At 37.7% G+C, this 24,539-nt stretch overlaps 1 protein-coding gene across 1 annotated transcript in view; it reads left to right on the forward strand.

Annotated features, from left to right (window-relative positions):
• Wdr49 (WD repeat domain 49) overlaps window positions 1-24,539 on the forward strand; it is a 110,567-nt gene that overhangs the window by 66,859 nt on the left and 19,169 nt on the right. The window contains exons 10-15 of the mRNA XM_048345848.1: window positions 2,942-3,072; window positions 5,357-5,455; window positions 7,170-7,325; window positions 9,811-9,998; window positions 11,269-11,466; window positions 18,636-18,814. Of these exons, the coding sequence (XP_048201805.1) occupies window positions 2,942-3,072; window positions 5,357-5,455; window positions 7,170-7,325; window positions 9,811-9,998; window positions 11,269-11,466; window positions 18,636-18,814 (951 nt within the window). The remainder of the gene's footprint in view (window positions 1-2,941; window positions 3,073-5,356; window positions 5,456-7,169; window positions 7,326-9,810; window positions 9,999-11,268; window positions 11,467-18,635; window positions 18,815-24,539) is intronic.

Genomic DNA, 24,539 nt, shown 5'->3' on the forward strand with positions numbered 1-24,539 from the left:
GCTGCCATGTTATTAAGAAATAATTGGCAACTAAAATTGTTTAGATTTATGATATACAGAAGGCTTTTTCTTGTGCCAGGACTGGGGCTTTAACTCAGAGCCTAGCACCTGCTATCCATTGGAGTTTTTGTTTTAATCAAGGCTGACGATCTACTACTTGAGTTATATTTTCACTTACAGCTTTTTCCTGATTTTTTTTTTTAGAAATAAAAGTCATATGAATTTTTATGCCCTGTATGGCTTCAATTCTTAATACTCAGATCCCAGCTGCCTGAGTAAGTAGGATTGCAGACATGAGCCATCAGTGCCCTGCTCAAGAGATATTTTAATATATTTTATATGTCACACAATGATTAAAGAGCACATATTAACATACTAATCACTGCATATACTCTATATTCTACTCTTTATACTCTCCACACTATGTAGTATATACTATACACACTATAGGTATAATATATACTAACACTCTATGCTATAGCATATACCATGTAATTTCTGTAAGATATAGAAAGTATTTTTGTGAGAAACCTTCTTGAAGAGTATCTCCTCAATATTTGGACATATACATATTTTCAAAAAGAGAATATTTCATGTAATTTGAAATAGCTATGAAAGTATTATTGATAGTAGCATCCTTCAAATTAGATTTGTAAAAAACAGTAGTTGATTTGATTATTTTCTCTTTTCCCTAAACCTCAGTCTTCTAACAACCCATACAGGTTTCCTGTAGGCTGTTAAAAATTAGAATAATTAATCTCAGGCTTAACTTGAATTTTCAAGTATTTTGTAAACAAATGACATTAAGGATGTGAAGTGACTCTAAAATAAAACTTAGCACTTGAGACCTATTAAACTCTTAATACATTGCTTTAGTAAGGAGCGCTTACCCATATGACTTAATTAATTTTTATATAATTTGGATCAAAATCAGAATGGAAAGACCCAAAGTAGTTCTTTTTTATTTTAAATAAGCATTCCAAAATTAAGGAAAGGATAAGTGTGTTGGACAATTCTGTGTGTGTGTGTGTGTGTGTGTGTGTGTGTGTGTGTGTGTGTGTCTTTTCTTGTCCTGGGATTTGAATGAGGGGCTTTGCTGCTCAAGTTAGTGCTTTATCACAAGGGTCATAAACCTACTTTCAGCTTGCTGGTGGTTAATTGGAAATAAGGTCTCGTGGACTCTCTTGCTTCAAACTATGATCTTCAGACTTCAGCCTCCTGAGTAGCTAGGATTACAGGCATGAGCTAACAGTGCTCAGAAAGAAATAATCTTAAATCCAATTTTGTACTTATTCCAATGACCATGATTTGGCTCCACTTATATTAGTAAGAAAATTGGAAAGCAAATGAAAATGAATTTATGTGAGATTCATTCTTTGCTTTTGAGACATTTTTAAAAGCCTAAAACATAATGATTCAAGTAGTAGATACTAACAAGACTTATGATAATTAGATGAAAAATATGTGAGCAACTAACCCTCAAAGAAACAATTAATTATGTTCTTGTATTTTTCCCTTGGCCATTTCTACATGATTGAATTTTGGTCTAAAATTTATTTTTCAAGCTGGAGACATAGCGCAATGATGTATGTGCTTTACACTAGAGAGGTCTCTCACTCATTTTCTAGCAACACACACACACACACACACACAAACACATATAGGGTTGTTTTACTTCCATCCTTCTCCTCCTCCTCCTTCTTCCTTCCCTTCTCTCCCTCCCTCCTTTCCTCCCTTCATCTTTCCTTTTCACGATTATTTGCAATTAGCAGGAAACTTTGGGCTCTCAGAACTGATTATCCCATCTTAATCCTGATTTAGAAGGGTGGTCCTCATTGCAAGGTTACAATGACCCCATACAGTACTTTCAGGATTTCAAATGACACTAGTAAATAGCATCCAGTCCAAAAAGAATCAGTGCCTCAGAATCCTATTCTATTCCATTCTGAAGTTTAATTTAACTTTTGGCAAAAGTGCAAACTTAAAAATGTTATCTTTGAAAGGGAAATGTGACAACTCCAGTGCAGATTCTTAAGGTACTTTTGAGGACAACTGTCTTTTCATATCAGTTTCAGGGTAGGTTTTCAGGCGAAGGTGACAGACCATTATTTTTTCAACATTTTGACATACAAGGTCAAATATCAGAATGGATGCTCTTTGCACCATCTTAGGAAATGTCATTTGTGCCTTTAGGGGGTGTTCTCTGAATATACTTAGTGCACCATCTACTTAAATAGGTCTCTTGGCAAAAAGGGATTTGTCATTGAATTTTGGCTAAGAGACAGTAGACACAGAGGGATTGACCTGTTTCATCTCCTGCTGTCCTCAAAGGGTAACGACTTTGGCCATGTATGGCTATGTATTGGCTATCTAGAAAAAAGTGAAAAACCATACACCTATGGAGTTACCCTGAAATGAAACTAATTTTAGGATGTCAAGTTACTTGTAGCATCATTAAAGCATCAATAGACTCAAGGTAATACTAGTAGCAAAACCATTCGTTATGTTTCTTAAATAGAGGAATAATTCTTAGCCCGATTCAGCAAATATTTATTTTTTAAATCATATATTAATATATTACATATTATGTTTTGTTATTGTCTCCATTGAGGTCTTTTTAAGTTTCACGCCCTTGGTGGTTAACTTTGCTTTAGGGTCTTGGAAATGGGTAATGAATCTGATAAGTAAATACAGCAGGCTTGGTATTAGTGGTAGTGAAAGAATAATTAACATTGTGACATTTAATATTGATAGTGTAGTGAAGAAAAAATAATGGGAGATCAGTTCCAAAGTGGGAAGCGTGATCTTGTGGATGACAAGAGGTGATAACATAGTGCACAGCATCGTCTTTCAGCTTTCTGAAATCATGCCATCCAAGTGAATAAGGACTCCTCCATGGCTATACCAATTTTAAATTCAGTTAAACTCTACTTTTCCTTAGAACGATTACTGTGTTTCGACCCCAGAACTTCAATCAGTTTTCCATCCCGAGTGAAGAATGGAAAGGAGGAAGCAAGCACCACGACGATGTCTTGTGTGCCGCATTTTTACCTCCTCAAACTCTTGCTACAGGTAAATTGAGCTCTCACGGTACAATTGGTTGCAGACAGTTTGGTTTGCCAGGGCTCCCTTTTTTTCTTATTTATTGTCAAAGTCATGTACGGAGAGGTTAGAGTTTCTTACATTAGGCCTTGGGTACATTTCTTGTACTGTTTGTTATAAAAGACTTTCCTTAACTGCCACATGAAGAAGCAGTCATGCATGCCAGCCTCCTTCAGTCCTTATTTCTAGGGCCATAGCCCTGAGACGGGGTGGTCACTTCCAATCATGGTTCTCCAGTTTCACACTTGGTACTACCACTAGCCAAGGCATAATGCCGTGTGAGTTATTTAAATTTTAAGTCATGGTTTGGGCTGGCTGATAATAATTTCTCTTTATGCTGGTTTTAAAGGAGACATTACAAATGTAAGGTAGGACATATTTCTTGGCATATTTAAGTAGACATTTACTTTTGGTTTTATTTTCCAAGAGACAAACACCACACCTGCTGGGTACCAATCCCCCTATGATGGCACTGAGATGTTTAGTACTGGTAATATATTAACCCATTAGCCTAATATAGCTGCAAGAATGTTGGTTAAAGGATATTAAAACATCTACAAATCCATGCCTTTAAAGCAATTCATCCCATAGGAGCTTTGGTGCATTTTAGGAAAGTATTCATTATCACTGTGATCTATCTCTGGTCAAAGGAACTATTCTTAAAGATAGATTCTGAAAGTCTTTTCAAAAGTCTTTGCGAAATTCTAAAGTTTATATTTTTGGCAGTCTGAGTTTTTAATAGAGCCCAGAATACCATGAACTAAGTGAAAAGACTTATGGTAAATTAAGTATTACTATTGAACTTCCACTGATTTATGTGCATGTAAGTTTCCACTATTTCTTTGTTTAGAAATTGCTCTATTGGGGGCTGGGAATGTGGCCTAGTGGTAGACTGCTTACCTAGCATGCATGAAGCCCTGGATTCAATTCCTCAGCACCACATATACAGAGAAAGCCAGAAGTGGAACTGTGGCTCAAGTGGCAGAGTGCTAGCCTTCAGCAAAAAGAAGCCAGGGACAGTGCTCAGGTCCTGAGTTCAAGCCCCAGGACTGGCAAAAAATAATAATTAAAAAGAAAGAAATTGCTGTATTGCTTTCTAGTAGGACCAATTCTGTAGCTGAATTTTTTTTTTATAGCCTTTGGACATCCTTCTGGAATGTGGTGGAGACAGTAATTGCTGTGTGGCCATTACTGTGAAGGTGTTGTAGTGTGCCATTGTACTGGTGGACAGAAAACCTCTTATGCTGTTGATTCTATGTGAAAACATTTGTTCAAACACTATACAAATAAATAATTTCAAACTCATAGGGGGCAATGATCCTCCAGACTTTGAACTCCAGCCCCTGTAACCAATTTCTGAGTTACACAGGTTGCTTTCTATAGGAGAGTATAGATTTTAGTGGGGTTTTCCTTTGTTTCAAAATCCCAAGAAAGTGCCATAAGCACCTCATTTCCAGCTCTTCTTTTTGACTCTACACTTGCCATTGAGTCTCTGCTCAGTAGGGAGCTGATCTGCTTAGCTACTGAGGCCAGACATGAGGAAATTGTTTTATTTTTCCTCTATAGGACAGGCTTAGTCACATCCTCACTATTTGGTCTTTATTCTCTGAGAAGAACAGTAAGGAAGGGCTTTATGTAGGGAGAGTTTAAGTATTAGAAAAGGTACTCTTTAATGAAAAATACAGGAGAGAAGGAATGAAAACAGACACACGTAGTGCAAGGAAGAGAAGTCTAGGAGGACTATATTTGCTTGTTCTTACTAAGAAGATCACCATGACAATGAACACATTTCAGTACTAACAATGTTCTCAGCACCATTTGATATCTTTTCCATTCTTCAGAATGACCCTTCGAGATAAATAGTTATTAAGCTAGTTTTACAGATGAAGAAATTATGACATCAAGTGGACTTAAATATCATGCACAAGCCTCCACAGCAATCAAATAGAATGTGAACTTCAAGATAAGTTATTTAACTGTAGAACCTTTATTTCTGAAGGCTTTCTGCCTCTAAAATTGAAGGTGATAACTGTAATTTCCACACATATGCTATACAGATCACTGTCAGGATTGTGGATCTAAACATAACAAAACTATTGGTTATTAATGTTCATATCTCCAACATATAGAGACTAGTCCTGCTTATACACCAAACTGTGTAATACATGTTGGAAATGGCTTCCTCTGATTGCCATTGTATGGGTTTTATAGCCCATCTTCTAACAATTTATATTCTTTATCCTGGCTCTTGTAGGGAGTTATGATGGAGAAATCATTCTGTGGAATAATAGCACAGAGAATGCTTACTATGTCCTTCATCCTGATTACCAGAGACAGCTCAACTCCAAATTAGGTGAGTGCAGGTTTGAAATGAAAATAATGGGGCTGAGTCAGACCACAGTGGACCTAGATGTTTATGCATAGACTCTGTGCAGCTTGCTTCATAAATTATACATGATTGGATATAAGCACAAAGGACTAGTGATATTGTTTCCTTGTCACTGAGTGCAAAGGATCTGGAGATTTACTTGGCGTAGCAAATTCTCCATGCTTGCCATTTCTTCTTTTTATGCTGCCTCAGCATTTCTACATTACTGATAGCACTGAACAGGCCTCATGTTTTTATCTCATTTAGATTTAGCCAATATATGTTGCCAAATTGCTTTTGAGTGAGCTTTGGGTGTCCTTTTTTTGGAAAGAAAGACTCTGTGTTCCCTCAATTGGCTGTTCAGACCCAGCCTAGAGCTGGAATTAACTATTATGTCACCACCTGTCAATATTAAATTATTCCTTGCTTCAGAAACCTGTGAGGGTCATTACACAAGGTGTATATTGTATCTTAGGGGACTTTAGAAGAGCACATGAATATTTGCTACTTAAGTAAACTGTCTTGACAATTGCATTTCACATTTTTATTTTTTTAAGAGCTTGAAAAGGTTTTTGTTTAGACTAATTTACTTGAGTAATGACTATGTTGTTCCCATGACGAAGCCAGATTCTGTTGTCTTAATTGGATGAACTCTCAAGAAATGAATTCAGCTTTAGAAAAGCACTAGCCATGAGATGTGTGTGTGGTAGGGGGGAGGGAGAGAAGGAGGTAGGGAGGGAGTCAACGAGGGAGGGAAGGAGAAAGGGATAAAAGCCGAGGAAGAGATTTATTGAGAGTAAGAAAACCAATTTAAGAGTTTGAGGGATTACTTGTGTGTAGGCACAAAGCTCTGACCTGTTTCTTGTACAAAAAGTTAACCATTAAGATTCAGCTCAAATCATTCTGCCTCTTTCTCTACAGTGGCCTTTGAGAGTACTATGCACTTGTGTAGTGACTATCTTGTGACTAGCATTAAAGACCCAGAGAACTAAAGAAGCGAGAAACTCAATACCAAATTTTAAAAAGACATAATGGGTATTGCTAGAGATTTCTGCTTTGAAAAGTTGTAGATACCTCTGTGGTTAGTTTTCATAATGATGGGAAGAAGGTTCATAGATTCTGACATGAGTAATCTCAGTTTTCATTAGTGTGTTTTGGCTATAATATCAACCTGTTCACCCTTAGAATAACCACTAATAAACAGCATTTCTTTAAAAATGATCATATAAGCACATAGAAATAGTCATTAGATCTCATATTCATTATCATATTTGCAGAATAATTCACTAACAAACAGAACTGTAAAAAATGACCATATAAACACATAAAATTGTCATTGGATTTCATGTTCATTTCCATAGCTGTAAGATTAGCATTAATGAGTAATAAGCTAGAAATGCTATGGTATTAAAAGCACATTCTTTTAGAATATGTAGTGATCCTTATGCTATTAGCAGTAAATATGATGTGACATCCCTTTGAATTTATACCAAGGAAGGACCAAGGAAGTGAGTATGGAATATGCAAGAAAAAAATGGAGTCAACTGGCTCTTCAAACTGGGGGTTACGGGGAGAAGATTGGGGGTCTGAGGAAGGGGGTTGGCCTGGCTTCTGTGGCTCTGGTGTGTTCAGCACTGGCACTGGCTTAAACAGCAGGTGAATCTCTTCATCTAGACATCTGACTTTGTCTTGGTCACAGATAAAGAACCTCAAAGGCTTCTCGGTGCTGAGGGGAGCTGCTCCACCCACTCCATGGCACACCAGCCTCCCCCAAACTTCGAGCCAGACACAGAGGGCAATAATGCAGTGACAAGGCTTTGCTTCCTTGACTCAAGGAAAAACATTGCCACCACAGGTAAACTGTAGATTGATGGTGTTTTGCCTGAGTATTTGGGAAAGGGAGCAATAAAGTCGAATCTATTTCTATCTAGCTCTTGTAGCATTTGACTCTGGGTGTCTCTCAGGCCAATTCTGTTTCATGAGAGGCCTCAGGTCTCCCGACAGGAGATCAAGGTGGAGGAGAAGGGGCAGGAGACAGATTGCCTCTGACGGATAATTTACCTGGGGTTATATATGTCAAGAACAGAGTGAGTGGAATTCTAACAAATGTTCCATATGAGAAACAATTGAAAATTGGTGTTCCAGCCTTGACATAGAGGTGAGTTTTAGTAGGTTAGAGAACACAGCTGGGTGCCTGCTGCAAATGTATGATTCAGATCTGAGTCCACATATCGAAAAATGAGAGAATTTGAGGCCGGCTTTACTGGCACTTGGTCTCAAAATGGGCAAGGGAAAATATTGAAGAGCTTGCAGATCAGAGACAGTGGAAAAGTTGGAAATAACTGCAGTTCCTTGAGCTACAGCTCAGAGGCCTCTGTCTTGGATGCTGCTTTTACAATGGTCCATGCATCTTTTCTATATACGTGGTGCTGAGGCCTTGAACCAGGGCTTCATGCATGCTAGGCAAGCGCTCTACCACAAAGCCACATTCCCAGCCCCCCTTGTCGAAGCCTCTTTGTCAGTTAATATGTGATTTCTGGAGTAAATCAGGGTTGTGGTTTGATCCTTTGTTGAAATGTATGCTGACATTAGCATTGCTGTAGGACTTAGTAGTGATTTGCTGTTACCTACATGAAGTAAGCCTTTGTCTAGTTTTCCTTTTTTTTCTACAACCAGTGTATTAGTGTAATGTTGATGTATCCTACATGTTCCCTCCAATACAAATCTGTGTCCAAGAATAATGCATGTTGGCTGACCACGGGTGTAGTTTGTGCCTCTAATCATAGATACGGAGGAGGCTGAGATCTGAAGATCAAGGTTTGAAGCCAGTCCAGACAAACAAGTCTGGAACGAGAGATGTGGCTCAAACAGTAATTAGACTTGAAGTAAAAAGCTAGGGGAGAGCATGAGGCCCTGAGTTCAAGTCCCAATACATACACACACACACACACACACACACACACACACACACACACACAATGCATATTGTAGGAACTTCCATCTGAGTTGTATTTCAAGATTTAAAATTATTTTATCTTTACATGAGAGATCTATACATAAGTGTAATATGTTCAAATAAAAGAAATAAGCATATTTGAACCATGTTTTCTATGTTCACTTTGCCATAATTAACTTGCAAAAGGAAAATATGCATGATATAGCCACTTGAAAATGTTTATCATCAATACAGGTATACCTCCACTAGCTTTAGAAATATTATGAGTTATTTAAATGGACTTGTAACAGTTCAATTGTAAAACCTTTTATTTTCTTGAACTCATATTGTACTCAATATGAGTCATTATGCTCAAATTACTCTCATTCCCCCTACACTAATTCTTCATAATGTTATCAGTATTCCAAAATTGTTTCCACAGATGTAGATATGCCATTACTTCTACCTTAAATAGAGATGATTGCTAATCATTGAAACATTTGTAAACTAAATTAGAAAGTCGTCTACAGGTTTATCAAATAATAGCGACAGAATAATTGAGGTAAACTCTTTTTACAAAGCATATCAAAATGGAAACTACAAAGGCCAACTCTAGGTTTATTAATTTAAAAAAAAAACCTCCAGTAAGGCTTACAATACAGTACCAAGGAAAAGCTTACAAGCAAAATACAGAAGCAGGGTTGAAAATATGTCCCTCAACTGAGAAATCTGTAGCTATCCTCCTATTATCACATGTACAAATCTTAATTTGTGCATGAAGGCTTCACTTGTTTGTGTGCATGTCCAATGTGTTACCAGGGAAAAAATGAATACTTTATAAAACAAGAAATACTTAATAAAACTTTTTTGAAGTAATAATTCCTTCTAGCTGAAGAAACAAACAAACAAAAAGCCAGCCTGTCACTGATGGCTCATGCCTGTAATCCTAGCTACTAAGAGATTGATTTCTGAAGATTGAGGTTCAAAGCCAGCCTGGGCAGGAAAGTCTTATCTCCAATTAACCACAAGATAACTGGAAGTGGCGCTGTGGCACAAAATGGTAGAGCTCTGGCCTTTTTGAAAAATAAAAATCAGAAACAGCACGCAGGCCTGAGTTCAAGCCCCACAGCCAACAAAACAGAACAAACAAACCCCCAAATAACAAGAATAATGAATGGGATGGGGAAATCCCTAAATTTCCTGTTATATCTTACACTCTCATTCAACACGGCCCAGGGAGTTTATCATTACATAATTTCTCAGATTCAAAGTTGTGCTACAAGTAGATCGCAGTGCTACTCACCTGGCCGGCACTCTATGCTTTGCACAGGCCAAGTCACATGAGGAAATTGTTTCTGGGATTTGTCGTTATAGTTTCTAAACTAGGTTTTCCCTTCCTCATTAGAAGGTGCCAACTTGGTATCTTGTGGAGGATCTGGCTTTGTGAGGTTCTGGGATACATTTAAGAAACAACTTCTGGCTGAATTTTTGGCTCATGGTGGAACTGGCTCCATTATTATGTCTATTGACAAACTGAACAGATACCTTACCACAGGGACCACTGATGGATGGCTGAAAACCTGGGACATAGAGGTAAAGTAGAAGCATCTCACATATTCTCATTATTATTTTTTCTTGCTTCTTGAACATATGTCTGACAAGATCATATCTGGTTGTACAAATCAGGCCTTTTTTTTTCTAGTTAGAGAAAGAAATGGTCTATCTTGAGAATTTTCACTGGAGCATTTACAAGTTTTGAGAGGAGACTTCTTTTTTTTTTTTTAATTGGGTCTAAGTTACTACACATATTTCACAGTACACAATTTAACCTTTACAATGATGAAAATTATCATTCTACTCTATATAGCTTATAAAGTATATGAACTTTCACACTGAAACTGTTTCCTCCATTTTGGATGATATAGTACATTACTTTCCTTTTGTTTAGTAACATCTGTCGCTCTTTCACTCATTCCCTTCTTCCCATCATTACCCATGAGTTGCTTAGTTCACATTCATCAATGTCCCAATGGTCCCCTCTGCTATATTATTATTATTTTTTTATTTCACCCACTTTTCACTCATTCTGTGCCGTCCTTCCAGCTTCCCTTGGGTGTGAGCTGAGACTTCTTTTAAATAATTGATAGAAAGAAACAGAATTTCCTAAATGGAAAACATATGAGTATGTTGTCAAATCAGGCACCAAATTTAGGAATACAGTTAGGTACCACAGCATTAATTGATTGTAAATATTTATGAAAGCTTTAATTGAAATTAGAATGAAAATATAATTTAGACTGTTAGCTCTTCATTGCACATTGCTGCCATTCTGACATAGTTGTTTATGCAGTAAATGCATCACTGCTCAATTTTCAAATACCATTATAAATGATATAGTATCACATAACCTATACATGGCAAAACTTATCAAAAAAATCCTTCTAACTTTACTGTTTACTTATTTTCTTCTCATCTTCTTTCCCTTCTCTTTCCCAAATAAATAACATCAGTGATAAGGGCTTAGTCCATGATCTTCCTACCCCTACCTCATCTGAGTGGCTGACATTACAGCTGTGTGTCACCTTGCTCAGCTTTTATTTTTTTCAGATGGGTTCTTACCATCTTTATGTTTCTGAGCTGGCAGAGAACTGCAATCGTGCCATCTCCACCTCCAAGAAGGCCTTAAAAAATAAATAAAATATTAATACCATTGTAACCTCTGTTAACATGCATTCTCTCTTGCATTGGGATCACAGATTAATAAGCCTTGATGTATGTATTTTTCATTTCTGTCTTCTTGTTCTATCAATATAGTCACTTTCATATTTGAGTTTTTAACGTCCTAGTATTTCTTTCCTCTCAGGAGTACTGTCTTCATTCCAGTAAGAATAAAATTATGCAAGCGCCCCCTCTGATAAGATCATGGCGACCTCATGAGGACAGAATAAGCTCCTTGGAGACTTGTGAGACAGGCGGCCGTGTGCTGATCATCTCTTCTTCTGCCGACAGCAGCATCTGTGTCTCGGGCCTTGGCGACACACCTGTTCTCATCTTTGGTCAGGTAGAAATATGGCTTCTTTGTTATACTATGATTTGCTGGGCATTTCCCGTGACCTCTGCTTGAGTCTCATCATCTGACTCCCATTCCTAATATAATGGTCATGTTCAGCGAAGGATAGTTTAGGATTCCTTCCTTCCTTCCTTCCTTCCTTCCTTCCTTCCTTCCTTCCTTCCTTCCTTCCTTCCTTCCTTCCTTCCTTCCTTCCTTTCTTTCTTTCTTTCTTTCTTTCTTTCTTTCTTTCTTTCTTTCTTTCTTTCTTTCTTTCTTTCTCTTTCTCTCTCTCTTTCTCTCTCTCTCTTTCTCTTTCTCTCTTTCTTTCTTTCCTTCTTTCTCTCTTTCTTTTGAAGTCCTGGGGCTTGAACTCAGGGCCTGATCACTATCCCTGGCTTCTTTTTGCTCAAGGCTTGCACTCTACCACTTGAGACACAGCACCACTTCTGGCCTTTTTCTGTTTATGCGGTGTTGAGGAATCAAACCCAGGGCTTCAAATATGAAAGAAAAGCACTCTACCATTAGGCCATATTCCCAGCCCTTAGTTTAGGATTTCTGAAGAAGAGTTCTTCTTTGATAAGAAATGAATTCCTTCAATTTCAAAATTTAGTAAAAATGCCATGTGGATAAAGCTACATTATCATCATCATCATTGTTGTTATTATTATTAATAATTATTATTGGTACTGGGCAAGGGTGCCAGGCTATCACTGCTTCCAGCCTTTTGGTGGTTAATTAGAGATAAGAATCTCATAGACTTTCCTGGTCTGGCTTTGAACCCTGATCCTCAAATCTCTCCTTCCTGAGTAGTGTTGGCTGCCATGTCCACTTTGTGTTTTTGAGATAAGCTCTAGGGTAGCTATGAGCAACCAGTGCCTGGCAACCATGTTGTAAATAGCAGGTAATAATAATAGAAATAATAAAATGTAGAAAATTTTAAATTAAAACAAATCTTGGTCATCATTTACTTCTGCCAAGTTAAGGATAGGCAATATCTGGTGAGTTTTTCCCTGTGTACCTGGATGATTTGCATGAGTTTATTCCGGTTTTCGCAATGTCTCAGTCTGTGAAGGGAGGACACACATTACTTCTATGATAAGATGATGAAGCAGAGTTAGGAAGAATTTGAATAACTTGCCTGGGTAGGAAATCTCCATGGCAGACTTGGACTTTCAACTCCCTGAGGCCTATTTCATATCTTACCCCGTCCTTACATGAAATGAAGCTCAGACTTGTTTCTGTGAAATCACTTAGGAAGGGGAGGGGATGGAAGAAAGTAAGTTCATTATCTCACATTTTATGATTATTTCCCCCACTTTTTGGTTTTCCTCGGGAACTCTGTCCAAGTTCCTTATCTGCTAAGAAATCAGTATATATGTCTGCGTAGTTTTAGCCAGTAGAGTTCAAACCTGGTGATGTGGGTTAAAGCCAAAGCCCCTCTCTGTGTCCCTGCCTTGGCTCCTCTCAATAGCTGTAGGTTTTCATCTCATTCTGGAGGAATCTGGCAGTTCTCTTCCTGTGGGAAGAAATGCTTGTTTTTTGTTCTGTTTGTCAAGCCACTGTGATGATATCCATGTGTATGGAAAAAAATTCTGTGCAACTCTTTAGGGAGAGGGTAAGTCAGGAAATCTGGGAGGTAGATGCATGCAAGGCTGGGCAACTTGGGGGTCTCCCTGCACTGCTTATGGCCTGTAGGAGTGCACGTAAGGTAAAGGCTAGCTTTCCTAAGTAAGAAGGACAGCAGCTGAGTGGGTCGGCTGGTGGTGGGTGAGATGGGTGTCTCATGCCTGGTAGTTTACATAGGATAGATGCTGAGAGCCCGTTTCTGGCAAGTGAAGAAGTCCATGCAGGCAGATGTTACTAGATGAGGGCAAGGATGCGGGTGAGATGAAGGACAATATTGAGTGATGGACAAAGAGAGGCAGCATGAGGAAGGGGCTGACGTCTGGGTATGGGTCCCTTAGATGGCGTTGAAGCAAGAGATATGCCCATTCTAGGTATGCGTGCCCAATATCATCTGCAGCTAACTTTATTTTTCACTGAGAAAATGGGTACTAGTGAAGTTGTTCGTTTTTACCCCACTGATATTTCTCATCAATAGTTTTGTGTCTTTATCTTATTTATGTATTTTTTCAGAACTATTCAAGCATGTTGTTTATTTATTTTTAAAATGTGTTGTTATTGTAAAGGTGATGTACAGAGGGGTTACGGTTACATAAGCCAGATAATGAGTATATTTCTTTCTTCTTTGTTATTATTATTATTATTATTATTTTGTTGGTAGGTTGTGGGACTTGAACTCATGGCCTGGGTGTGGTGCCTGAGCCTCTTGTGCTCTATCACTTGAGCCACAGGTCCACTTGTATATTTCTTTTTGAACAATGTCACCTCTTTGCTTGCTCTCTCCCAGTTTTTCCTTCTCATCCTCATCCACAAATTGCCTAGTTCATTTTCGACATAGTGTCTAGGGAGTATCACTGTGGCCTCTCACCTTCCCAGACAGATAAAGGAACAAGTGAGACAAAAGGAAATAATAACAAAAACAGCTACCCCCAAAAAACCTTTTATTTGAACATCCTGGAGTTCATTTCCATAAATATTTTTATATGGTCAGAAGCACATAGCTATTGTGCCTATGTGATCCTTTCTGAAGAACATCTCTCACTCTGTGTGAATGCCTAGAGATCTGTGTAGTTTATCATGTTCCAGTGTTCACATGGTTTTCTTTTGCTATCAAGTGTATTTACTTGTAGACTTATACGCACATTCTAGTTACTACAAATGAGGGAAAACATGAAACTTATGTTTCTTTGGGTCTTCTGTACTTTGTGTAATATCATTTTGTCTATGCCTTTCTATTTCCTTATGAATGGTATAGTATCATTTTTTTTCTGATGGAAGTATAGAATTCCATTCTGTATATATATTACATTTGCTTGATGCATTTGTTCAGTGAGGGGCATCTAGGTGATTCCATACCTTGGCTATGGTAAACAATGCTGCACTGAACATAATTGTGCTGGTAGCTTTAGTGTGACCTTGTTTGTGGTCTATTAGATAAATGCTCTGGAGTGGGGTTTCTGCATCATAGGGGAGTTCTATGTTTAATCTCTTGAGGAACCTCCATACTGCTTTCCAGAGTAGTTGAACAAGTTTACATTCCCACCAATAGTGTAGTAGCATTCCCTTTTGGCCACATTCCCACCAGCAAGTCATCATGTTATTGTTAGTTTTCTTGATAATGGCCATTCTAATTGGGGTGAGGTGGAATCTCAGTGTGTTTTGATTTGTAATTATTTTATGGCCAGAGATATTGAATATTTCTTCATGTGTCTATTTGCCATCCTTACTTCTCTTTTTAAGTCTTTAACCCATTTGTTAATTGGGTAGATGTTTCTTTGAGGGCTTATTTTTGAGGGGTTTAATTTTTTGAGCTCTAAGTATATTTTAGATATGAGGCCCTTGTCTGGTGCATAGCTAGTAAAAATTTTCTCCCATTCTGTGGGCTTTCTAATTTCTTGCTAGCTATGTCCTTTACCATGCAGTAGCTCTTCAGTTGGGTTCAATTTCATTTATCCAGCCTTTCTTTGATTTATTGGGATTCTGGATCTTTACTTGGAAAGTTTCATTTCATGCCTAGGAGACCTATTGTTTCCTCTATCCCTTCCTGTAATAGTTTTATGGTATCTGGCTTTACACTGAGGTCCTTAATCTACTTACAGTTGATTATGGTACAGGGTATTGTATAAAGGTCTAGTTTCAGTGTTCTTCAAGTGTACAGCCAATTCTGCCAGTACCATTTGTTGAAGAAGCTGTCTTTCTTCCTTCCTGTGTTTTGGCCTCCTTATCAAATATTTTCATGGCTTGAGTCTTCAGTTCTATTCCATTGATCCTCAGGCCTATTCTTGTGCCAGCACCAAGCTGCTTTTATTACCATGGCTTTGTAATAGAGTTTGAAGTTTGATGCTACTTCAACACTGTTTTCCTGCTAAGGATTGTTTTTTGCTATTTAGGGTCTTTTGTTATTCCAAATGAATTTTTGGATTTATTTCTTTATGTAATTGGAGAATTTTGTTGGGATTTTGATGGGTATTGTGTTGAATTTATAAATTGCCATTTTCACGAGGTTAATTCTTCCAATCCAGGAGCATGGAAGGTTTTTCCATTTCCTTATATCTGTTTCTATTTCTTTTTTTTTTTCAATTTTTAAAGTGTTTACAATAGAGATCCTTCACATGTTTGGTTAATTCCTAGTTTTTTTTTTTTTTTGAGGCTATTACAAATGTAGTTGCTTTCCTGATTTTGGTTTTGCCCTTCTCATTGTTGGCACATGGAAAAGCTACAGATTTTTGTGGGTTGATTTTATAACCTGCCAGTTTGCCAAAGTTTAGAACCAGCTCAAGTAGCTTGGGGGAGGAATGTATATGATTCTTTAAATGCAAGATCATGCCATCTGCAAAGACGGATCGTTTTACTTCTTTCCTTTTTTGGACCCACTTTCAGTTTGTCTCCTGCCTTATTGCTCTTGCCAGGATTTCAGTCCTTCCAAACCAGCAAAACCAGCACAAATCCATATATTCTATATCCTTCTTGCTTGTTTAAGACTGAAAAAGAGCTATCAGAACTGGGCCAGTTTTAGAACAAATGGCAAAGGATGGCAAACAAAAGGACATCTGAGTTTTCTCATCCCTTCTGCTTAAGATTTCTTTCTTTTTTTTTTTTTTTGGCCGGTCCTGGTGCTTGAACTCAGGGCCTGAGCACTGTCCCTGGCTTCTCATTTTTCAAGGCTACCACTTGAGCCACAGCACCACTTCTGGCCTTTTCTATATATGTGGTGCTGAAAAATCGAACCCAGAGCTTCATGTATATGAAGCAAGCACTCTACCACTAGGCCATGTTCCCAGTTCCTTAAGGTTTCTTTTGAAGGAGTCACTTTTCCTCGTTCAAAATTCAAGTGCCTTTAAGATGGATGCTACTTGTATTAATAGAGAAGGGAAGAGAAGAGGGAAGGGTGGACAGAAAGGAAGAGGAGAGAGGAGGGAAGGTGAAAGCAGGACAAGGAAAAGAAGGGGAGGGAAAGGAGGAAAGTGAGAGGAGGTGAGGGAAGAAAAGGGAAGAGGAGAGGATAACTAGGAATTCTTTTCTGACGTTTATTTTTATTTATTTATTTTCTGAATAATTATTTATTGTCAAAGTGATTTACAGAGGGGTTACAGTTTCACACCTAAGGCAGTGGGTAGATTTCTTATACAATTTGTTACATCCTGACATTTAAATGTAGCATTTATGTTTCAGTTGAATTAGTACTGTTGTAGTAGATATGAAAGCATGAAGAGAGAGGCAATATTTTCATTTCTTATATTAAGACTTAATTTTGTGCAGTATTGTTAAAGTGTTTGTCAGTATACTATGATGTCATGTAGTTCATGAAAAATATTTTAAAACTACTTTTCAATCACTTGAAACATAGCTTTTGATCTTCAGCTGGCTTTCAAGTTAGTATTTTTTTAAGTGTTCTGCCATGCCTATTTCTAGAGCTGGCAAAAGAGGGTTGAGAATATTTTGTACATGAATACACATTTATTCAAAGAAACTATCAGATGATTGTGGGATAAGAAGAAATAAGATGGTGTCTGAGACTTCTAGAGTCTTCTTCCAGCTCTAAATTTTGTTCTCCTGGGCAGAATCTGTGCAGCAGTGGATTCTCCCTCACTTCGCCCCCTTCCCCTCGCCCCCCTCCCCCTTGCCCTCTCCCACTCATGAGTTGTTCAGTTGATTTACACTGAATGTTTTTGAAAGTATTGCTTTTGGAGTCATTTGTCTTTTTATCCTTTGTGTCTCAATTTTGGTATTCCCTTTCCCTTCCCTAGTTCTAATACACGAATATACAGTATCCGGGGTACTAAGATCAGAGACAGTGATAACAGGGGTAAAAACATGGGAAGAGAATATGAGAGAAAAAAAGAAAAAAAAAGGGTACGGCTTTATATGGCATAATTACACCAACAATATACTATTTGTTTCCATAATGTGGAGTTCATTTTGCTTAGTATCATCTTATACGTTCATATGGGCAGAGCTCTTAGGCTCTTGTGATCCTCTGCTATGACTAACCTAAACCTGTGCTAATTATTCCCCATGAGAGAAACCATAGAGTCCGTGTTTCTTTGGGTCTGGCTCACTTCACTTAGTATGATTTTTTTCCATGTTCTTCCATTTCCTTACAAATTGGGCACTGTCATTCTTTCTGATAAAGGCATAGAATTCCATAGTAAATACATAAAATTTTAAAGTATTATTTTTAATTTTTTCTATTTTTGTTAGTTTACATTAATAGTACAATGGGATTTTATTGTAATAATTCCACTATGTGTGCAGTGTACTTTGAACCAATTTATTTCCACTAGCATATTCCCTCAGCTCTCTCCCTTCCCCCTATTGTCAGTGTGTTTTTGGTAGGTTTCTGCTCCTCCTCCTTCTCCTCTTCTTCCTCCTCCTCCTCCCTCCTCCTCCTCCTTCCCATTTCAAGTCTAGCTTCCACGTATAAGTGAAAACATGGAATATTTGGCATTTTGAGCTTGATTTATTTCATGCAACCAATGTCCTTCTGTTCCACTCACTTTTAAACACATGATATGATTTTATTCTTCTTTATAGTTGAGTGATACCTCATTGTATATAAATACCACATTCTCTTTATCTGTTTATTGGTTGTTGGGAACCTGGGCTGATTTGACAGCTTAGCTATTATGGATAGAACTGTGATAAACATGATGGGATGGGTGTCTGTCTTTCATATTGACTTAAAGTTCTACAGATATATGCCTGAGAGTAGTATGGCAAGGTCAATCACAATAGTAATCATCAAGAAAACAAAACAGGGGCTGGGAATATGGCCTAGTGGCGAGAGTGCTTGCCTCGTATACATGAGGCCCTGGGTTCGATTCCTCAGCACCACATATACAGAAAATGGCCAGAAGTGGCGCTGTGGCTCAAGTGGCAGAGTGTTAGCCTTGAGCAAAAAAGAAGCCAGGGACAGTGCTCAGGCCCTGAGTTCAAGGCCCAGGACTGGCCAAACAAAACAAAACAACAACAACAACAACATATGCTAGCAAAGATGGGAGAGAAATAAATGGTAGAAATAAATGTTATGGAATTAAAATCAACTTCTTTCTCAGGCAAAACCCTGGCATATTGAAAGCTGTCTTGCTCCTCCTAAAGGAAATGTGGATTTAGTAGAAAGTAAGATTCAAGAGGAAAACATGAAAGCAAAGTCTTCATCTAAAGAGGATGTATTTGCAGACCCAAGTGAACCCTGTCTGCTTAGTAAAGAAAGTGAAGATGACCCAACACAGAAGTAAGTAATTTGATGTGTTGCCCGATTGTCAACAGGAACCAATATCAGACATAAATTTGGCCTAGACCTTCTTCTGTGCTTTGTGAATATCCAAAGGCTGCTGCAAAAATTAGTAAGTAAATAGGAGGGTGTGTCACTGGGACATGTGATCTGAGTCATATCTGGTTTTATTTCTTGATCTTCTTTTATGCATTTTTTATCGGTTTGAGATAGTGTTTATATAGTTCAGGTTGGCCTTGAACTCTCAATCCTCCTGTCTCATGTTTCTTTAGTGGAGGAATGTACCATCCTGCTTGTCCTATGCATGCATGCATGCGTGTGTGTGTGCGCGCGCGCGTGTGTGTATGTGTATATATCATCTATCTATCTACTTTATCTATCACCTATCATCACAGAATGTTTATCAAACTTTACTCTAATTTTGGCCAATTGCACATAAGGTTATATAAAAAGACATTTACAAAGCTTGATTTGAATATTACACATCACTCTTCTTGAAGCTTCTTGCCTTTCTGCATTGTCCTACCCTTCTTCTCTGTATCACTCTACATGATTCTGTTCCCCACTCCACTTACTCTTTAATGGCAGGCAGTTGCATTATTTTTTTGTGTGTGTTTTCTTGTTAACCCTTGCTCTCATAATTTTACCTTCTACACTAAACCAGCATCTTATCTTGAAACTATGACCTCCTTTACTCTAGTTTTCTTCTACAGCATTGGAATTTCTCCATCTGCATATTTTTAGGTTTCTACAAAAATTCACAGAAAGTATAAAGAGATTCTCTGTCATCTCCACTATCATCCCACACAATGTCCTGAATTAGTATGGCCCATTGGTTATGATTGATGGATAAATATCAATATTTTAATAGTAAGCAAATTCCATAGCTTTCATTACTGCTTGTTTTCTATTTTTACAGTTCTATGGGGCTTTACAAAAGCACAATGTTGTGTATCCACTAGAGAGTATCATAACAGTATAGTTTTACTGCTCTACAAATGTATTTTGTTCCACTTATTCATCTCCATTCCCTTTGAAACTAGGCAAACATTCATTGATAATTTACTGTTTTCTTAATTTTGCATATTGGGGAATGTCAGCTAGAGTGATATATTGTGAAGCATTAGGTCAGCTTCATTCACTTAGTAGATACTTTATAGGTTACTGAAAATCCTCAAATGATTTTCTAATTCATTTCGTTACACGATTGAATAATATTACATTGTGGGAATGTACCAAGGCCTTTTACCCATTTACCATTAAAGGACATCTTGATTGCTTCCACATTGTGAATAATATAATGGTAAACAATCAGTTTACAGCATTTATTTGTGTGGGTCTCTTTCATTCTATTCATTCATCTATGTCTGTCTTTTTCAAACTGCACTGTTTCGATTACTACTACTTTACAGTAAGTAGGTACTCTTTGTTATTACCTCTACTTTAGTCTTCAATATTATGTTCATATTCTGGGTTAAACATTACTTTCATAAAAACTTTAGTTTTTGGATATGCAAATAATAACTTGATAAAAGTGGTCAGTATTATGTTGAAGCTATAGGTGAGGTTGGAAATAATGGAGAATATTAATTCGTTCCACTCATTAATAGCTCTTCATTTGTATATTTCCTTACAGTTTTGTACTTTTCCTAATATGGACATTCTTACGTGAAATTTGATAGTGTGCACATCATATTTCAATTTTCGTGGTAATGAAAATGGTGTGCTTTAAATTCCAAAGTTCAGTGGTTTGTTGTTAATATATACAAAGGACAGTGATTTTTGTATAGTAGTCCTACATTATGAATCCTTGCCATAATAGTATATTTGTTCCAAAAGTTCTTTTGTTTGCTTGTTTTGTTTTTATGATTTATCTTTGGGGATTTCACATATAGAGATGATTACGCCATTTTCAAGTGAAGTCAGTTCACATTTATCTTTTCCCAATGTATATACATATATTTTTCCTTTTCTTGTTTTGTTACATTAACTAAGGCTTCCAATATGTCAAGAGAGCAATAGAGTACCTTTTTGTTGTTCTTGATCATCGTGGAGAGCATGCTATGTTCTATCATTAAGTGTATTAATGATATGTCTTTAATAAATGTTCTTTTCAAGTTGAATAAGTTGTTTTCTTCACTTGCTGATCATTATCATAAATGAATTTTTGTCAACTTCTTTTTCTGCATGCATCATCTAATCATATGCTTTTCTTCTTTAGCCTCCTGACATAGTGATTGTATCAACTCATTTTCATATATTGAGTCAGGTTTGCATACCTGGATTAATCTTATATACCTGTGGTATATAATTCTTATACATTGTTGGAGTGGATTTGATAATCTGGTTTTACAGATTTTTGCAACCATGTGCATAAGAGAGATTGGTCTGTGGTTTTCCTTTGTTGAACTATCTTTGGAATGGACTTGTACTGGCCTTACCGAATGAATTGCAAAATGTTCCTGTGCTTCTATTTTCTGGAACAGATTGTAGAGAATTGGTGTCATTTGTTCCTTCAATGCTTTGCGGCTTTTACCAGTGAAGCTCTTTGGGTGTTTTGGCAGGTTATTAATCATTAATTCAGCGAAGAGCTGTTAAATGTTTGTAAAAAGAAGCACTCTTCCCAATATGCACATGCAATACCAAATCAGAATTCTTCTAGAGATAGACATTTAAATCTAGTACTTAGGGAAGAATGAAAATATTTTGGTAATCCTGATTTCTTTCTTATTCTAAATAAGAAAAGAAAATAGAGCTGGGAAGTTTTGAAAAATAGTTTTGTACAATTTCCATTGCATTCAACTGAATGCTGATGTAGCCTATTATGTTAAAGAATTAGGACACCCTAGAAAGATCTTTCTTTGCTTCTTCCCTATCATCATCTTTTAGACATGAAGGATATAAAAGGAAGAGAGTGAAGCAGAAGAAATACTTACATTGCTCTTCTTTAGCTTCGCATACAAAGAAAAGTTCTTGTCTCATGGACTTGTTGGCCTGAGTTGGCTTCAAACCATGATCCTCGAACCTGAGTCTCCAGAGTAGCTAGAGTTGTAAATATGAGTTACTGGTACCTGGCCTGATTAGGAATGCTTTCGTTGCCTGACCCAGGTAACAAATGCATTTGTAGGTTATCTCTTGTGTCCCATCTTCAACAGCTCACGTCTATCAGAAGACACATGATGGCCTTTAGAAAATCATTCAACCTTCTCATACTTCTGATATCTTCTCTTGCACAACTCCTGGATTCACTTCTTTTTGGTCCACAGAAAACTCATATACCTTCGCTACAACACCTGACCCACTATTTCCCAACTTGACAGAGTAGTGGCAAGTATACATTTGTACCTGAACGTCTATTTTTTTGTGTGTGTGCCACTGAATTCAGGGCCTGGGTGCTCTCCCTGAGCCTTTACACTCAAAACTGGCACTCTACTACTTGAGTCATAGCTGCACTTCTGGGTTTTTGGAGATGAGTCTCATAGGTAATCCTGCTTGGGCTAGTTTTGAACTTTGATCCTCAGATCTCAGTTTCCCAAGTAGCAAGTATTACAGGCATGAGCCATGAGGTTTGCAGATTATTTTTAAAATATTAATGAAATGTCAGCCTGCTGTATCCCTCTGATGATGATACCGGGATACATGCAGTAAGCACTTCGGCCTGGCAGTGTGAACCCCTCACTTTCCCAACTGGGTTCACTTTGGTGTCTTTCGTCCTCTTTCATACCCTAGAATCTCACTAGAACCCCCAAAACTAGCAAACTTGCCTGTGCAAGGTATGGAGCACTTTACATTGGGACCTGGGGATGAATTTTTTACCTTCTAATTAATAATCCCTGCTCTCAGACATTTTAGGCCTGTACTGGCAGGCGCTAAAAGGAAAAAGATTTCCCCCTTTAAACATCTGTGACAGTCAATTATGCTTCTGTATTTGTTCTTCCATTTCCTTGAATCGTTGAAATGTCAAGTGTCATTGTATTTTCGGGCTGAAGGATATATTCAATTTAGAAATACAGCATAGCGAATCTTGTACAAGCATAAAATGTTGAGAACAGAAAGATTGTGTCGAGGTTAAAATGCCCCCTGCCCTCCCCATCACAATCAGCTTTGCAGTGAGGAAATAAAGTCATGTCAGGGCAGCAGGAAGATCACGGCTCCTCTTCTTGTCACAGGCCAGAATGACTGAAGGCAGGTAGGTCAGGCCCTGATTAAAACCAGTTCAAGCAACACAGTGATTTCCCCTTGTATTTTCTGGCAGTACTGGAGTTTGAACTCAGAGCCTCAAGCTTGCAAATGGTCTGCTACATGAGCTGCATGTCCAGCTCTAGTTTCCTATATATCAAAATTCCATTTACCATTTTCAGCCTTTCCTGAAATGTAAAACTTGGTCATTTTAACTTTTACGTTTTTTTTTCTCAATTTCTAGCTCATTTTATCACTTCCTACCATTCCTTGGCAACCTTGATTGATGAATAATAATGCTGAACTGGTAGCTTATCCCCACCCTACCCTGTCATAGGCGTACTTAGGCTAGGCGAGCACCCTGTCACTGGTGGACTGGATTTAATCCCAGCCCCAGCTTTCTCCTACCATTTACACATAGGACACACGCACACACACACACACTCACCCCCCCCCCCCCGAACCTGGTCGAAATGGTTCACCCTTCTCCCCATTTTTTGATTATTATCTTTAAGTAGTTATACAGAGGAGTTTCAATTCAACATGTTGATTTTTGAGTACAGTGCATCTCAATCAATGTCACTGCTTCCATCATCATCTCCCATCTCTCTCAACACTACCCATCTCCTCAGTGTTGCTACTTCCATTTACACGTATCTGCACTTACTATTATGACGACATTTTTCCCCCTCCCTCTCTCCATGCATCTATCCCTTTTTTCCTCTGATACATTTTTAAATTCACAGATATCTCTTAAAATGTGTCAGCTTAGATAGATATACAATAGAAGTGATCTGATTATGGAGATGGAGTCTCTAGGTTGTGGGGGAATTCTAAGTGGGAGATACAATTTTTTTTTCCATCTATTGTACAACATTTTTTCCAAAGGGCAAAGATGAAAAAAAAATGTTTGTGCTTCTTAAAAGTTATGCTTTTATCTAGTTCAAACAACTGAGCTGGAGTAAGTTAAGACTTTCCAGCCATGGGATAACATAGAACTATGTCATTTAGGAATTACTGAACTACTTGAAAGAAAATAGCTAAAAAAATGTTTCATCAGTTTTGACTTGTCAAGGGCAATTCTCAATTCCTCTGGAAAAGTAACTGGGTATCTGTGTGGGAAACGGCAGGCCAAGAGAATTGTCAGCTATAAAATGTTCTTTGAAGTTTCCACCCAATACCAAAGACGTTATAGGTGTTTTCAGTTTCTCCTTACAAAATACTCTCTAAGAGGTGGGGAAAAGTATGTTAACTGAAGTAAATCAGGCACGAGAGACAAAGGATGCATATTTTCCCTCGTATAAATAGCTAGACTTAGCTTATAAATTCTAAGTAAACACATTGAATGGCATGCAAGTAGACACAAACATATTAGCTAAAATCTGGTAGATTCAAGGGAGAACTCTAATACTGTAATTCCTTAAAGTGGCAAAGTCAAAGTTCAATGAAAGGAATTAGGTACTTGAAGGGGTGGAGTGGGATCAAGGGGAAAAAGGTAGAGAAACAAAGAGGAGGAAAGAAGGAAAATGTAAGAATTTAAAGTACA

Source organism: Perognathus longimembris, chromosome 5 (genome assembly GCF_023159225.1).
Source record: "Perognathus longimembris pacificus isolate PPM17 chromosome 5, ASM2315922v1, whole genome shotgun sequence".
NCBI lineage: Eukaryota > Metazoa > Chordata > Mammalia > Rodentia > Heteromyidae > Perognathus > Perognathus longimembris.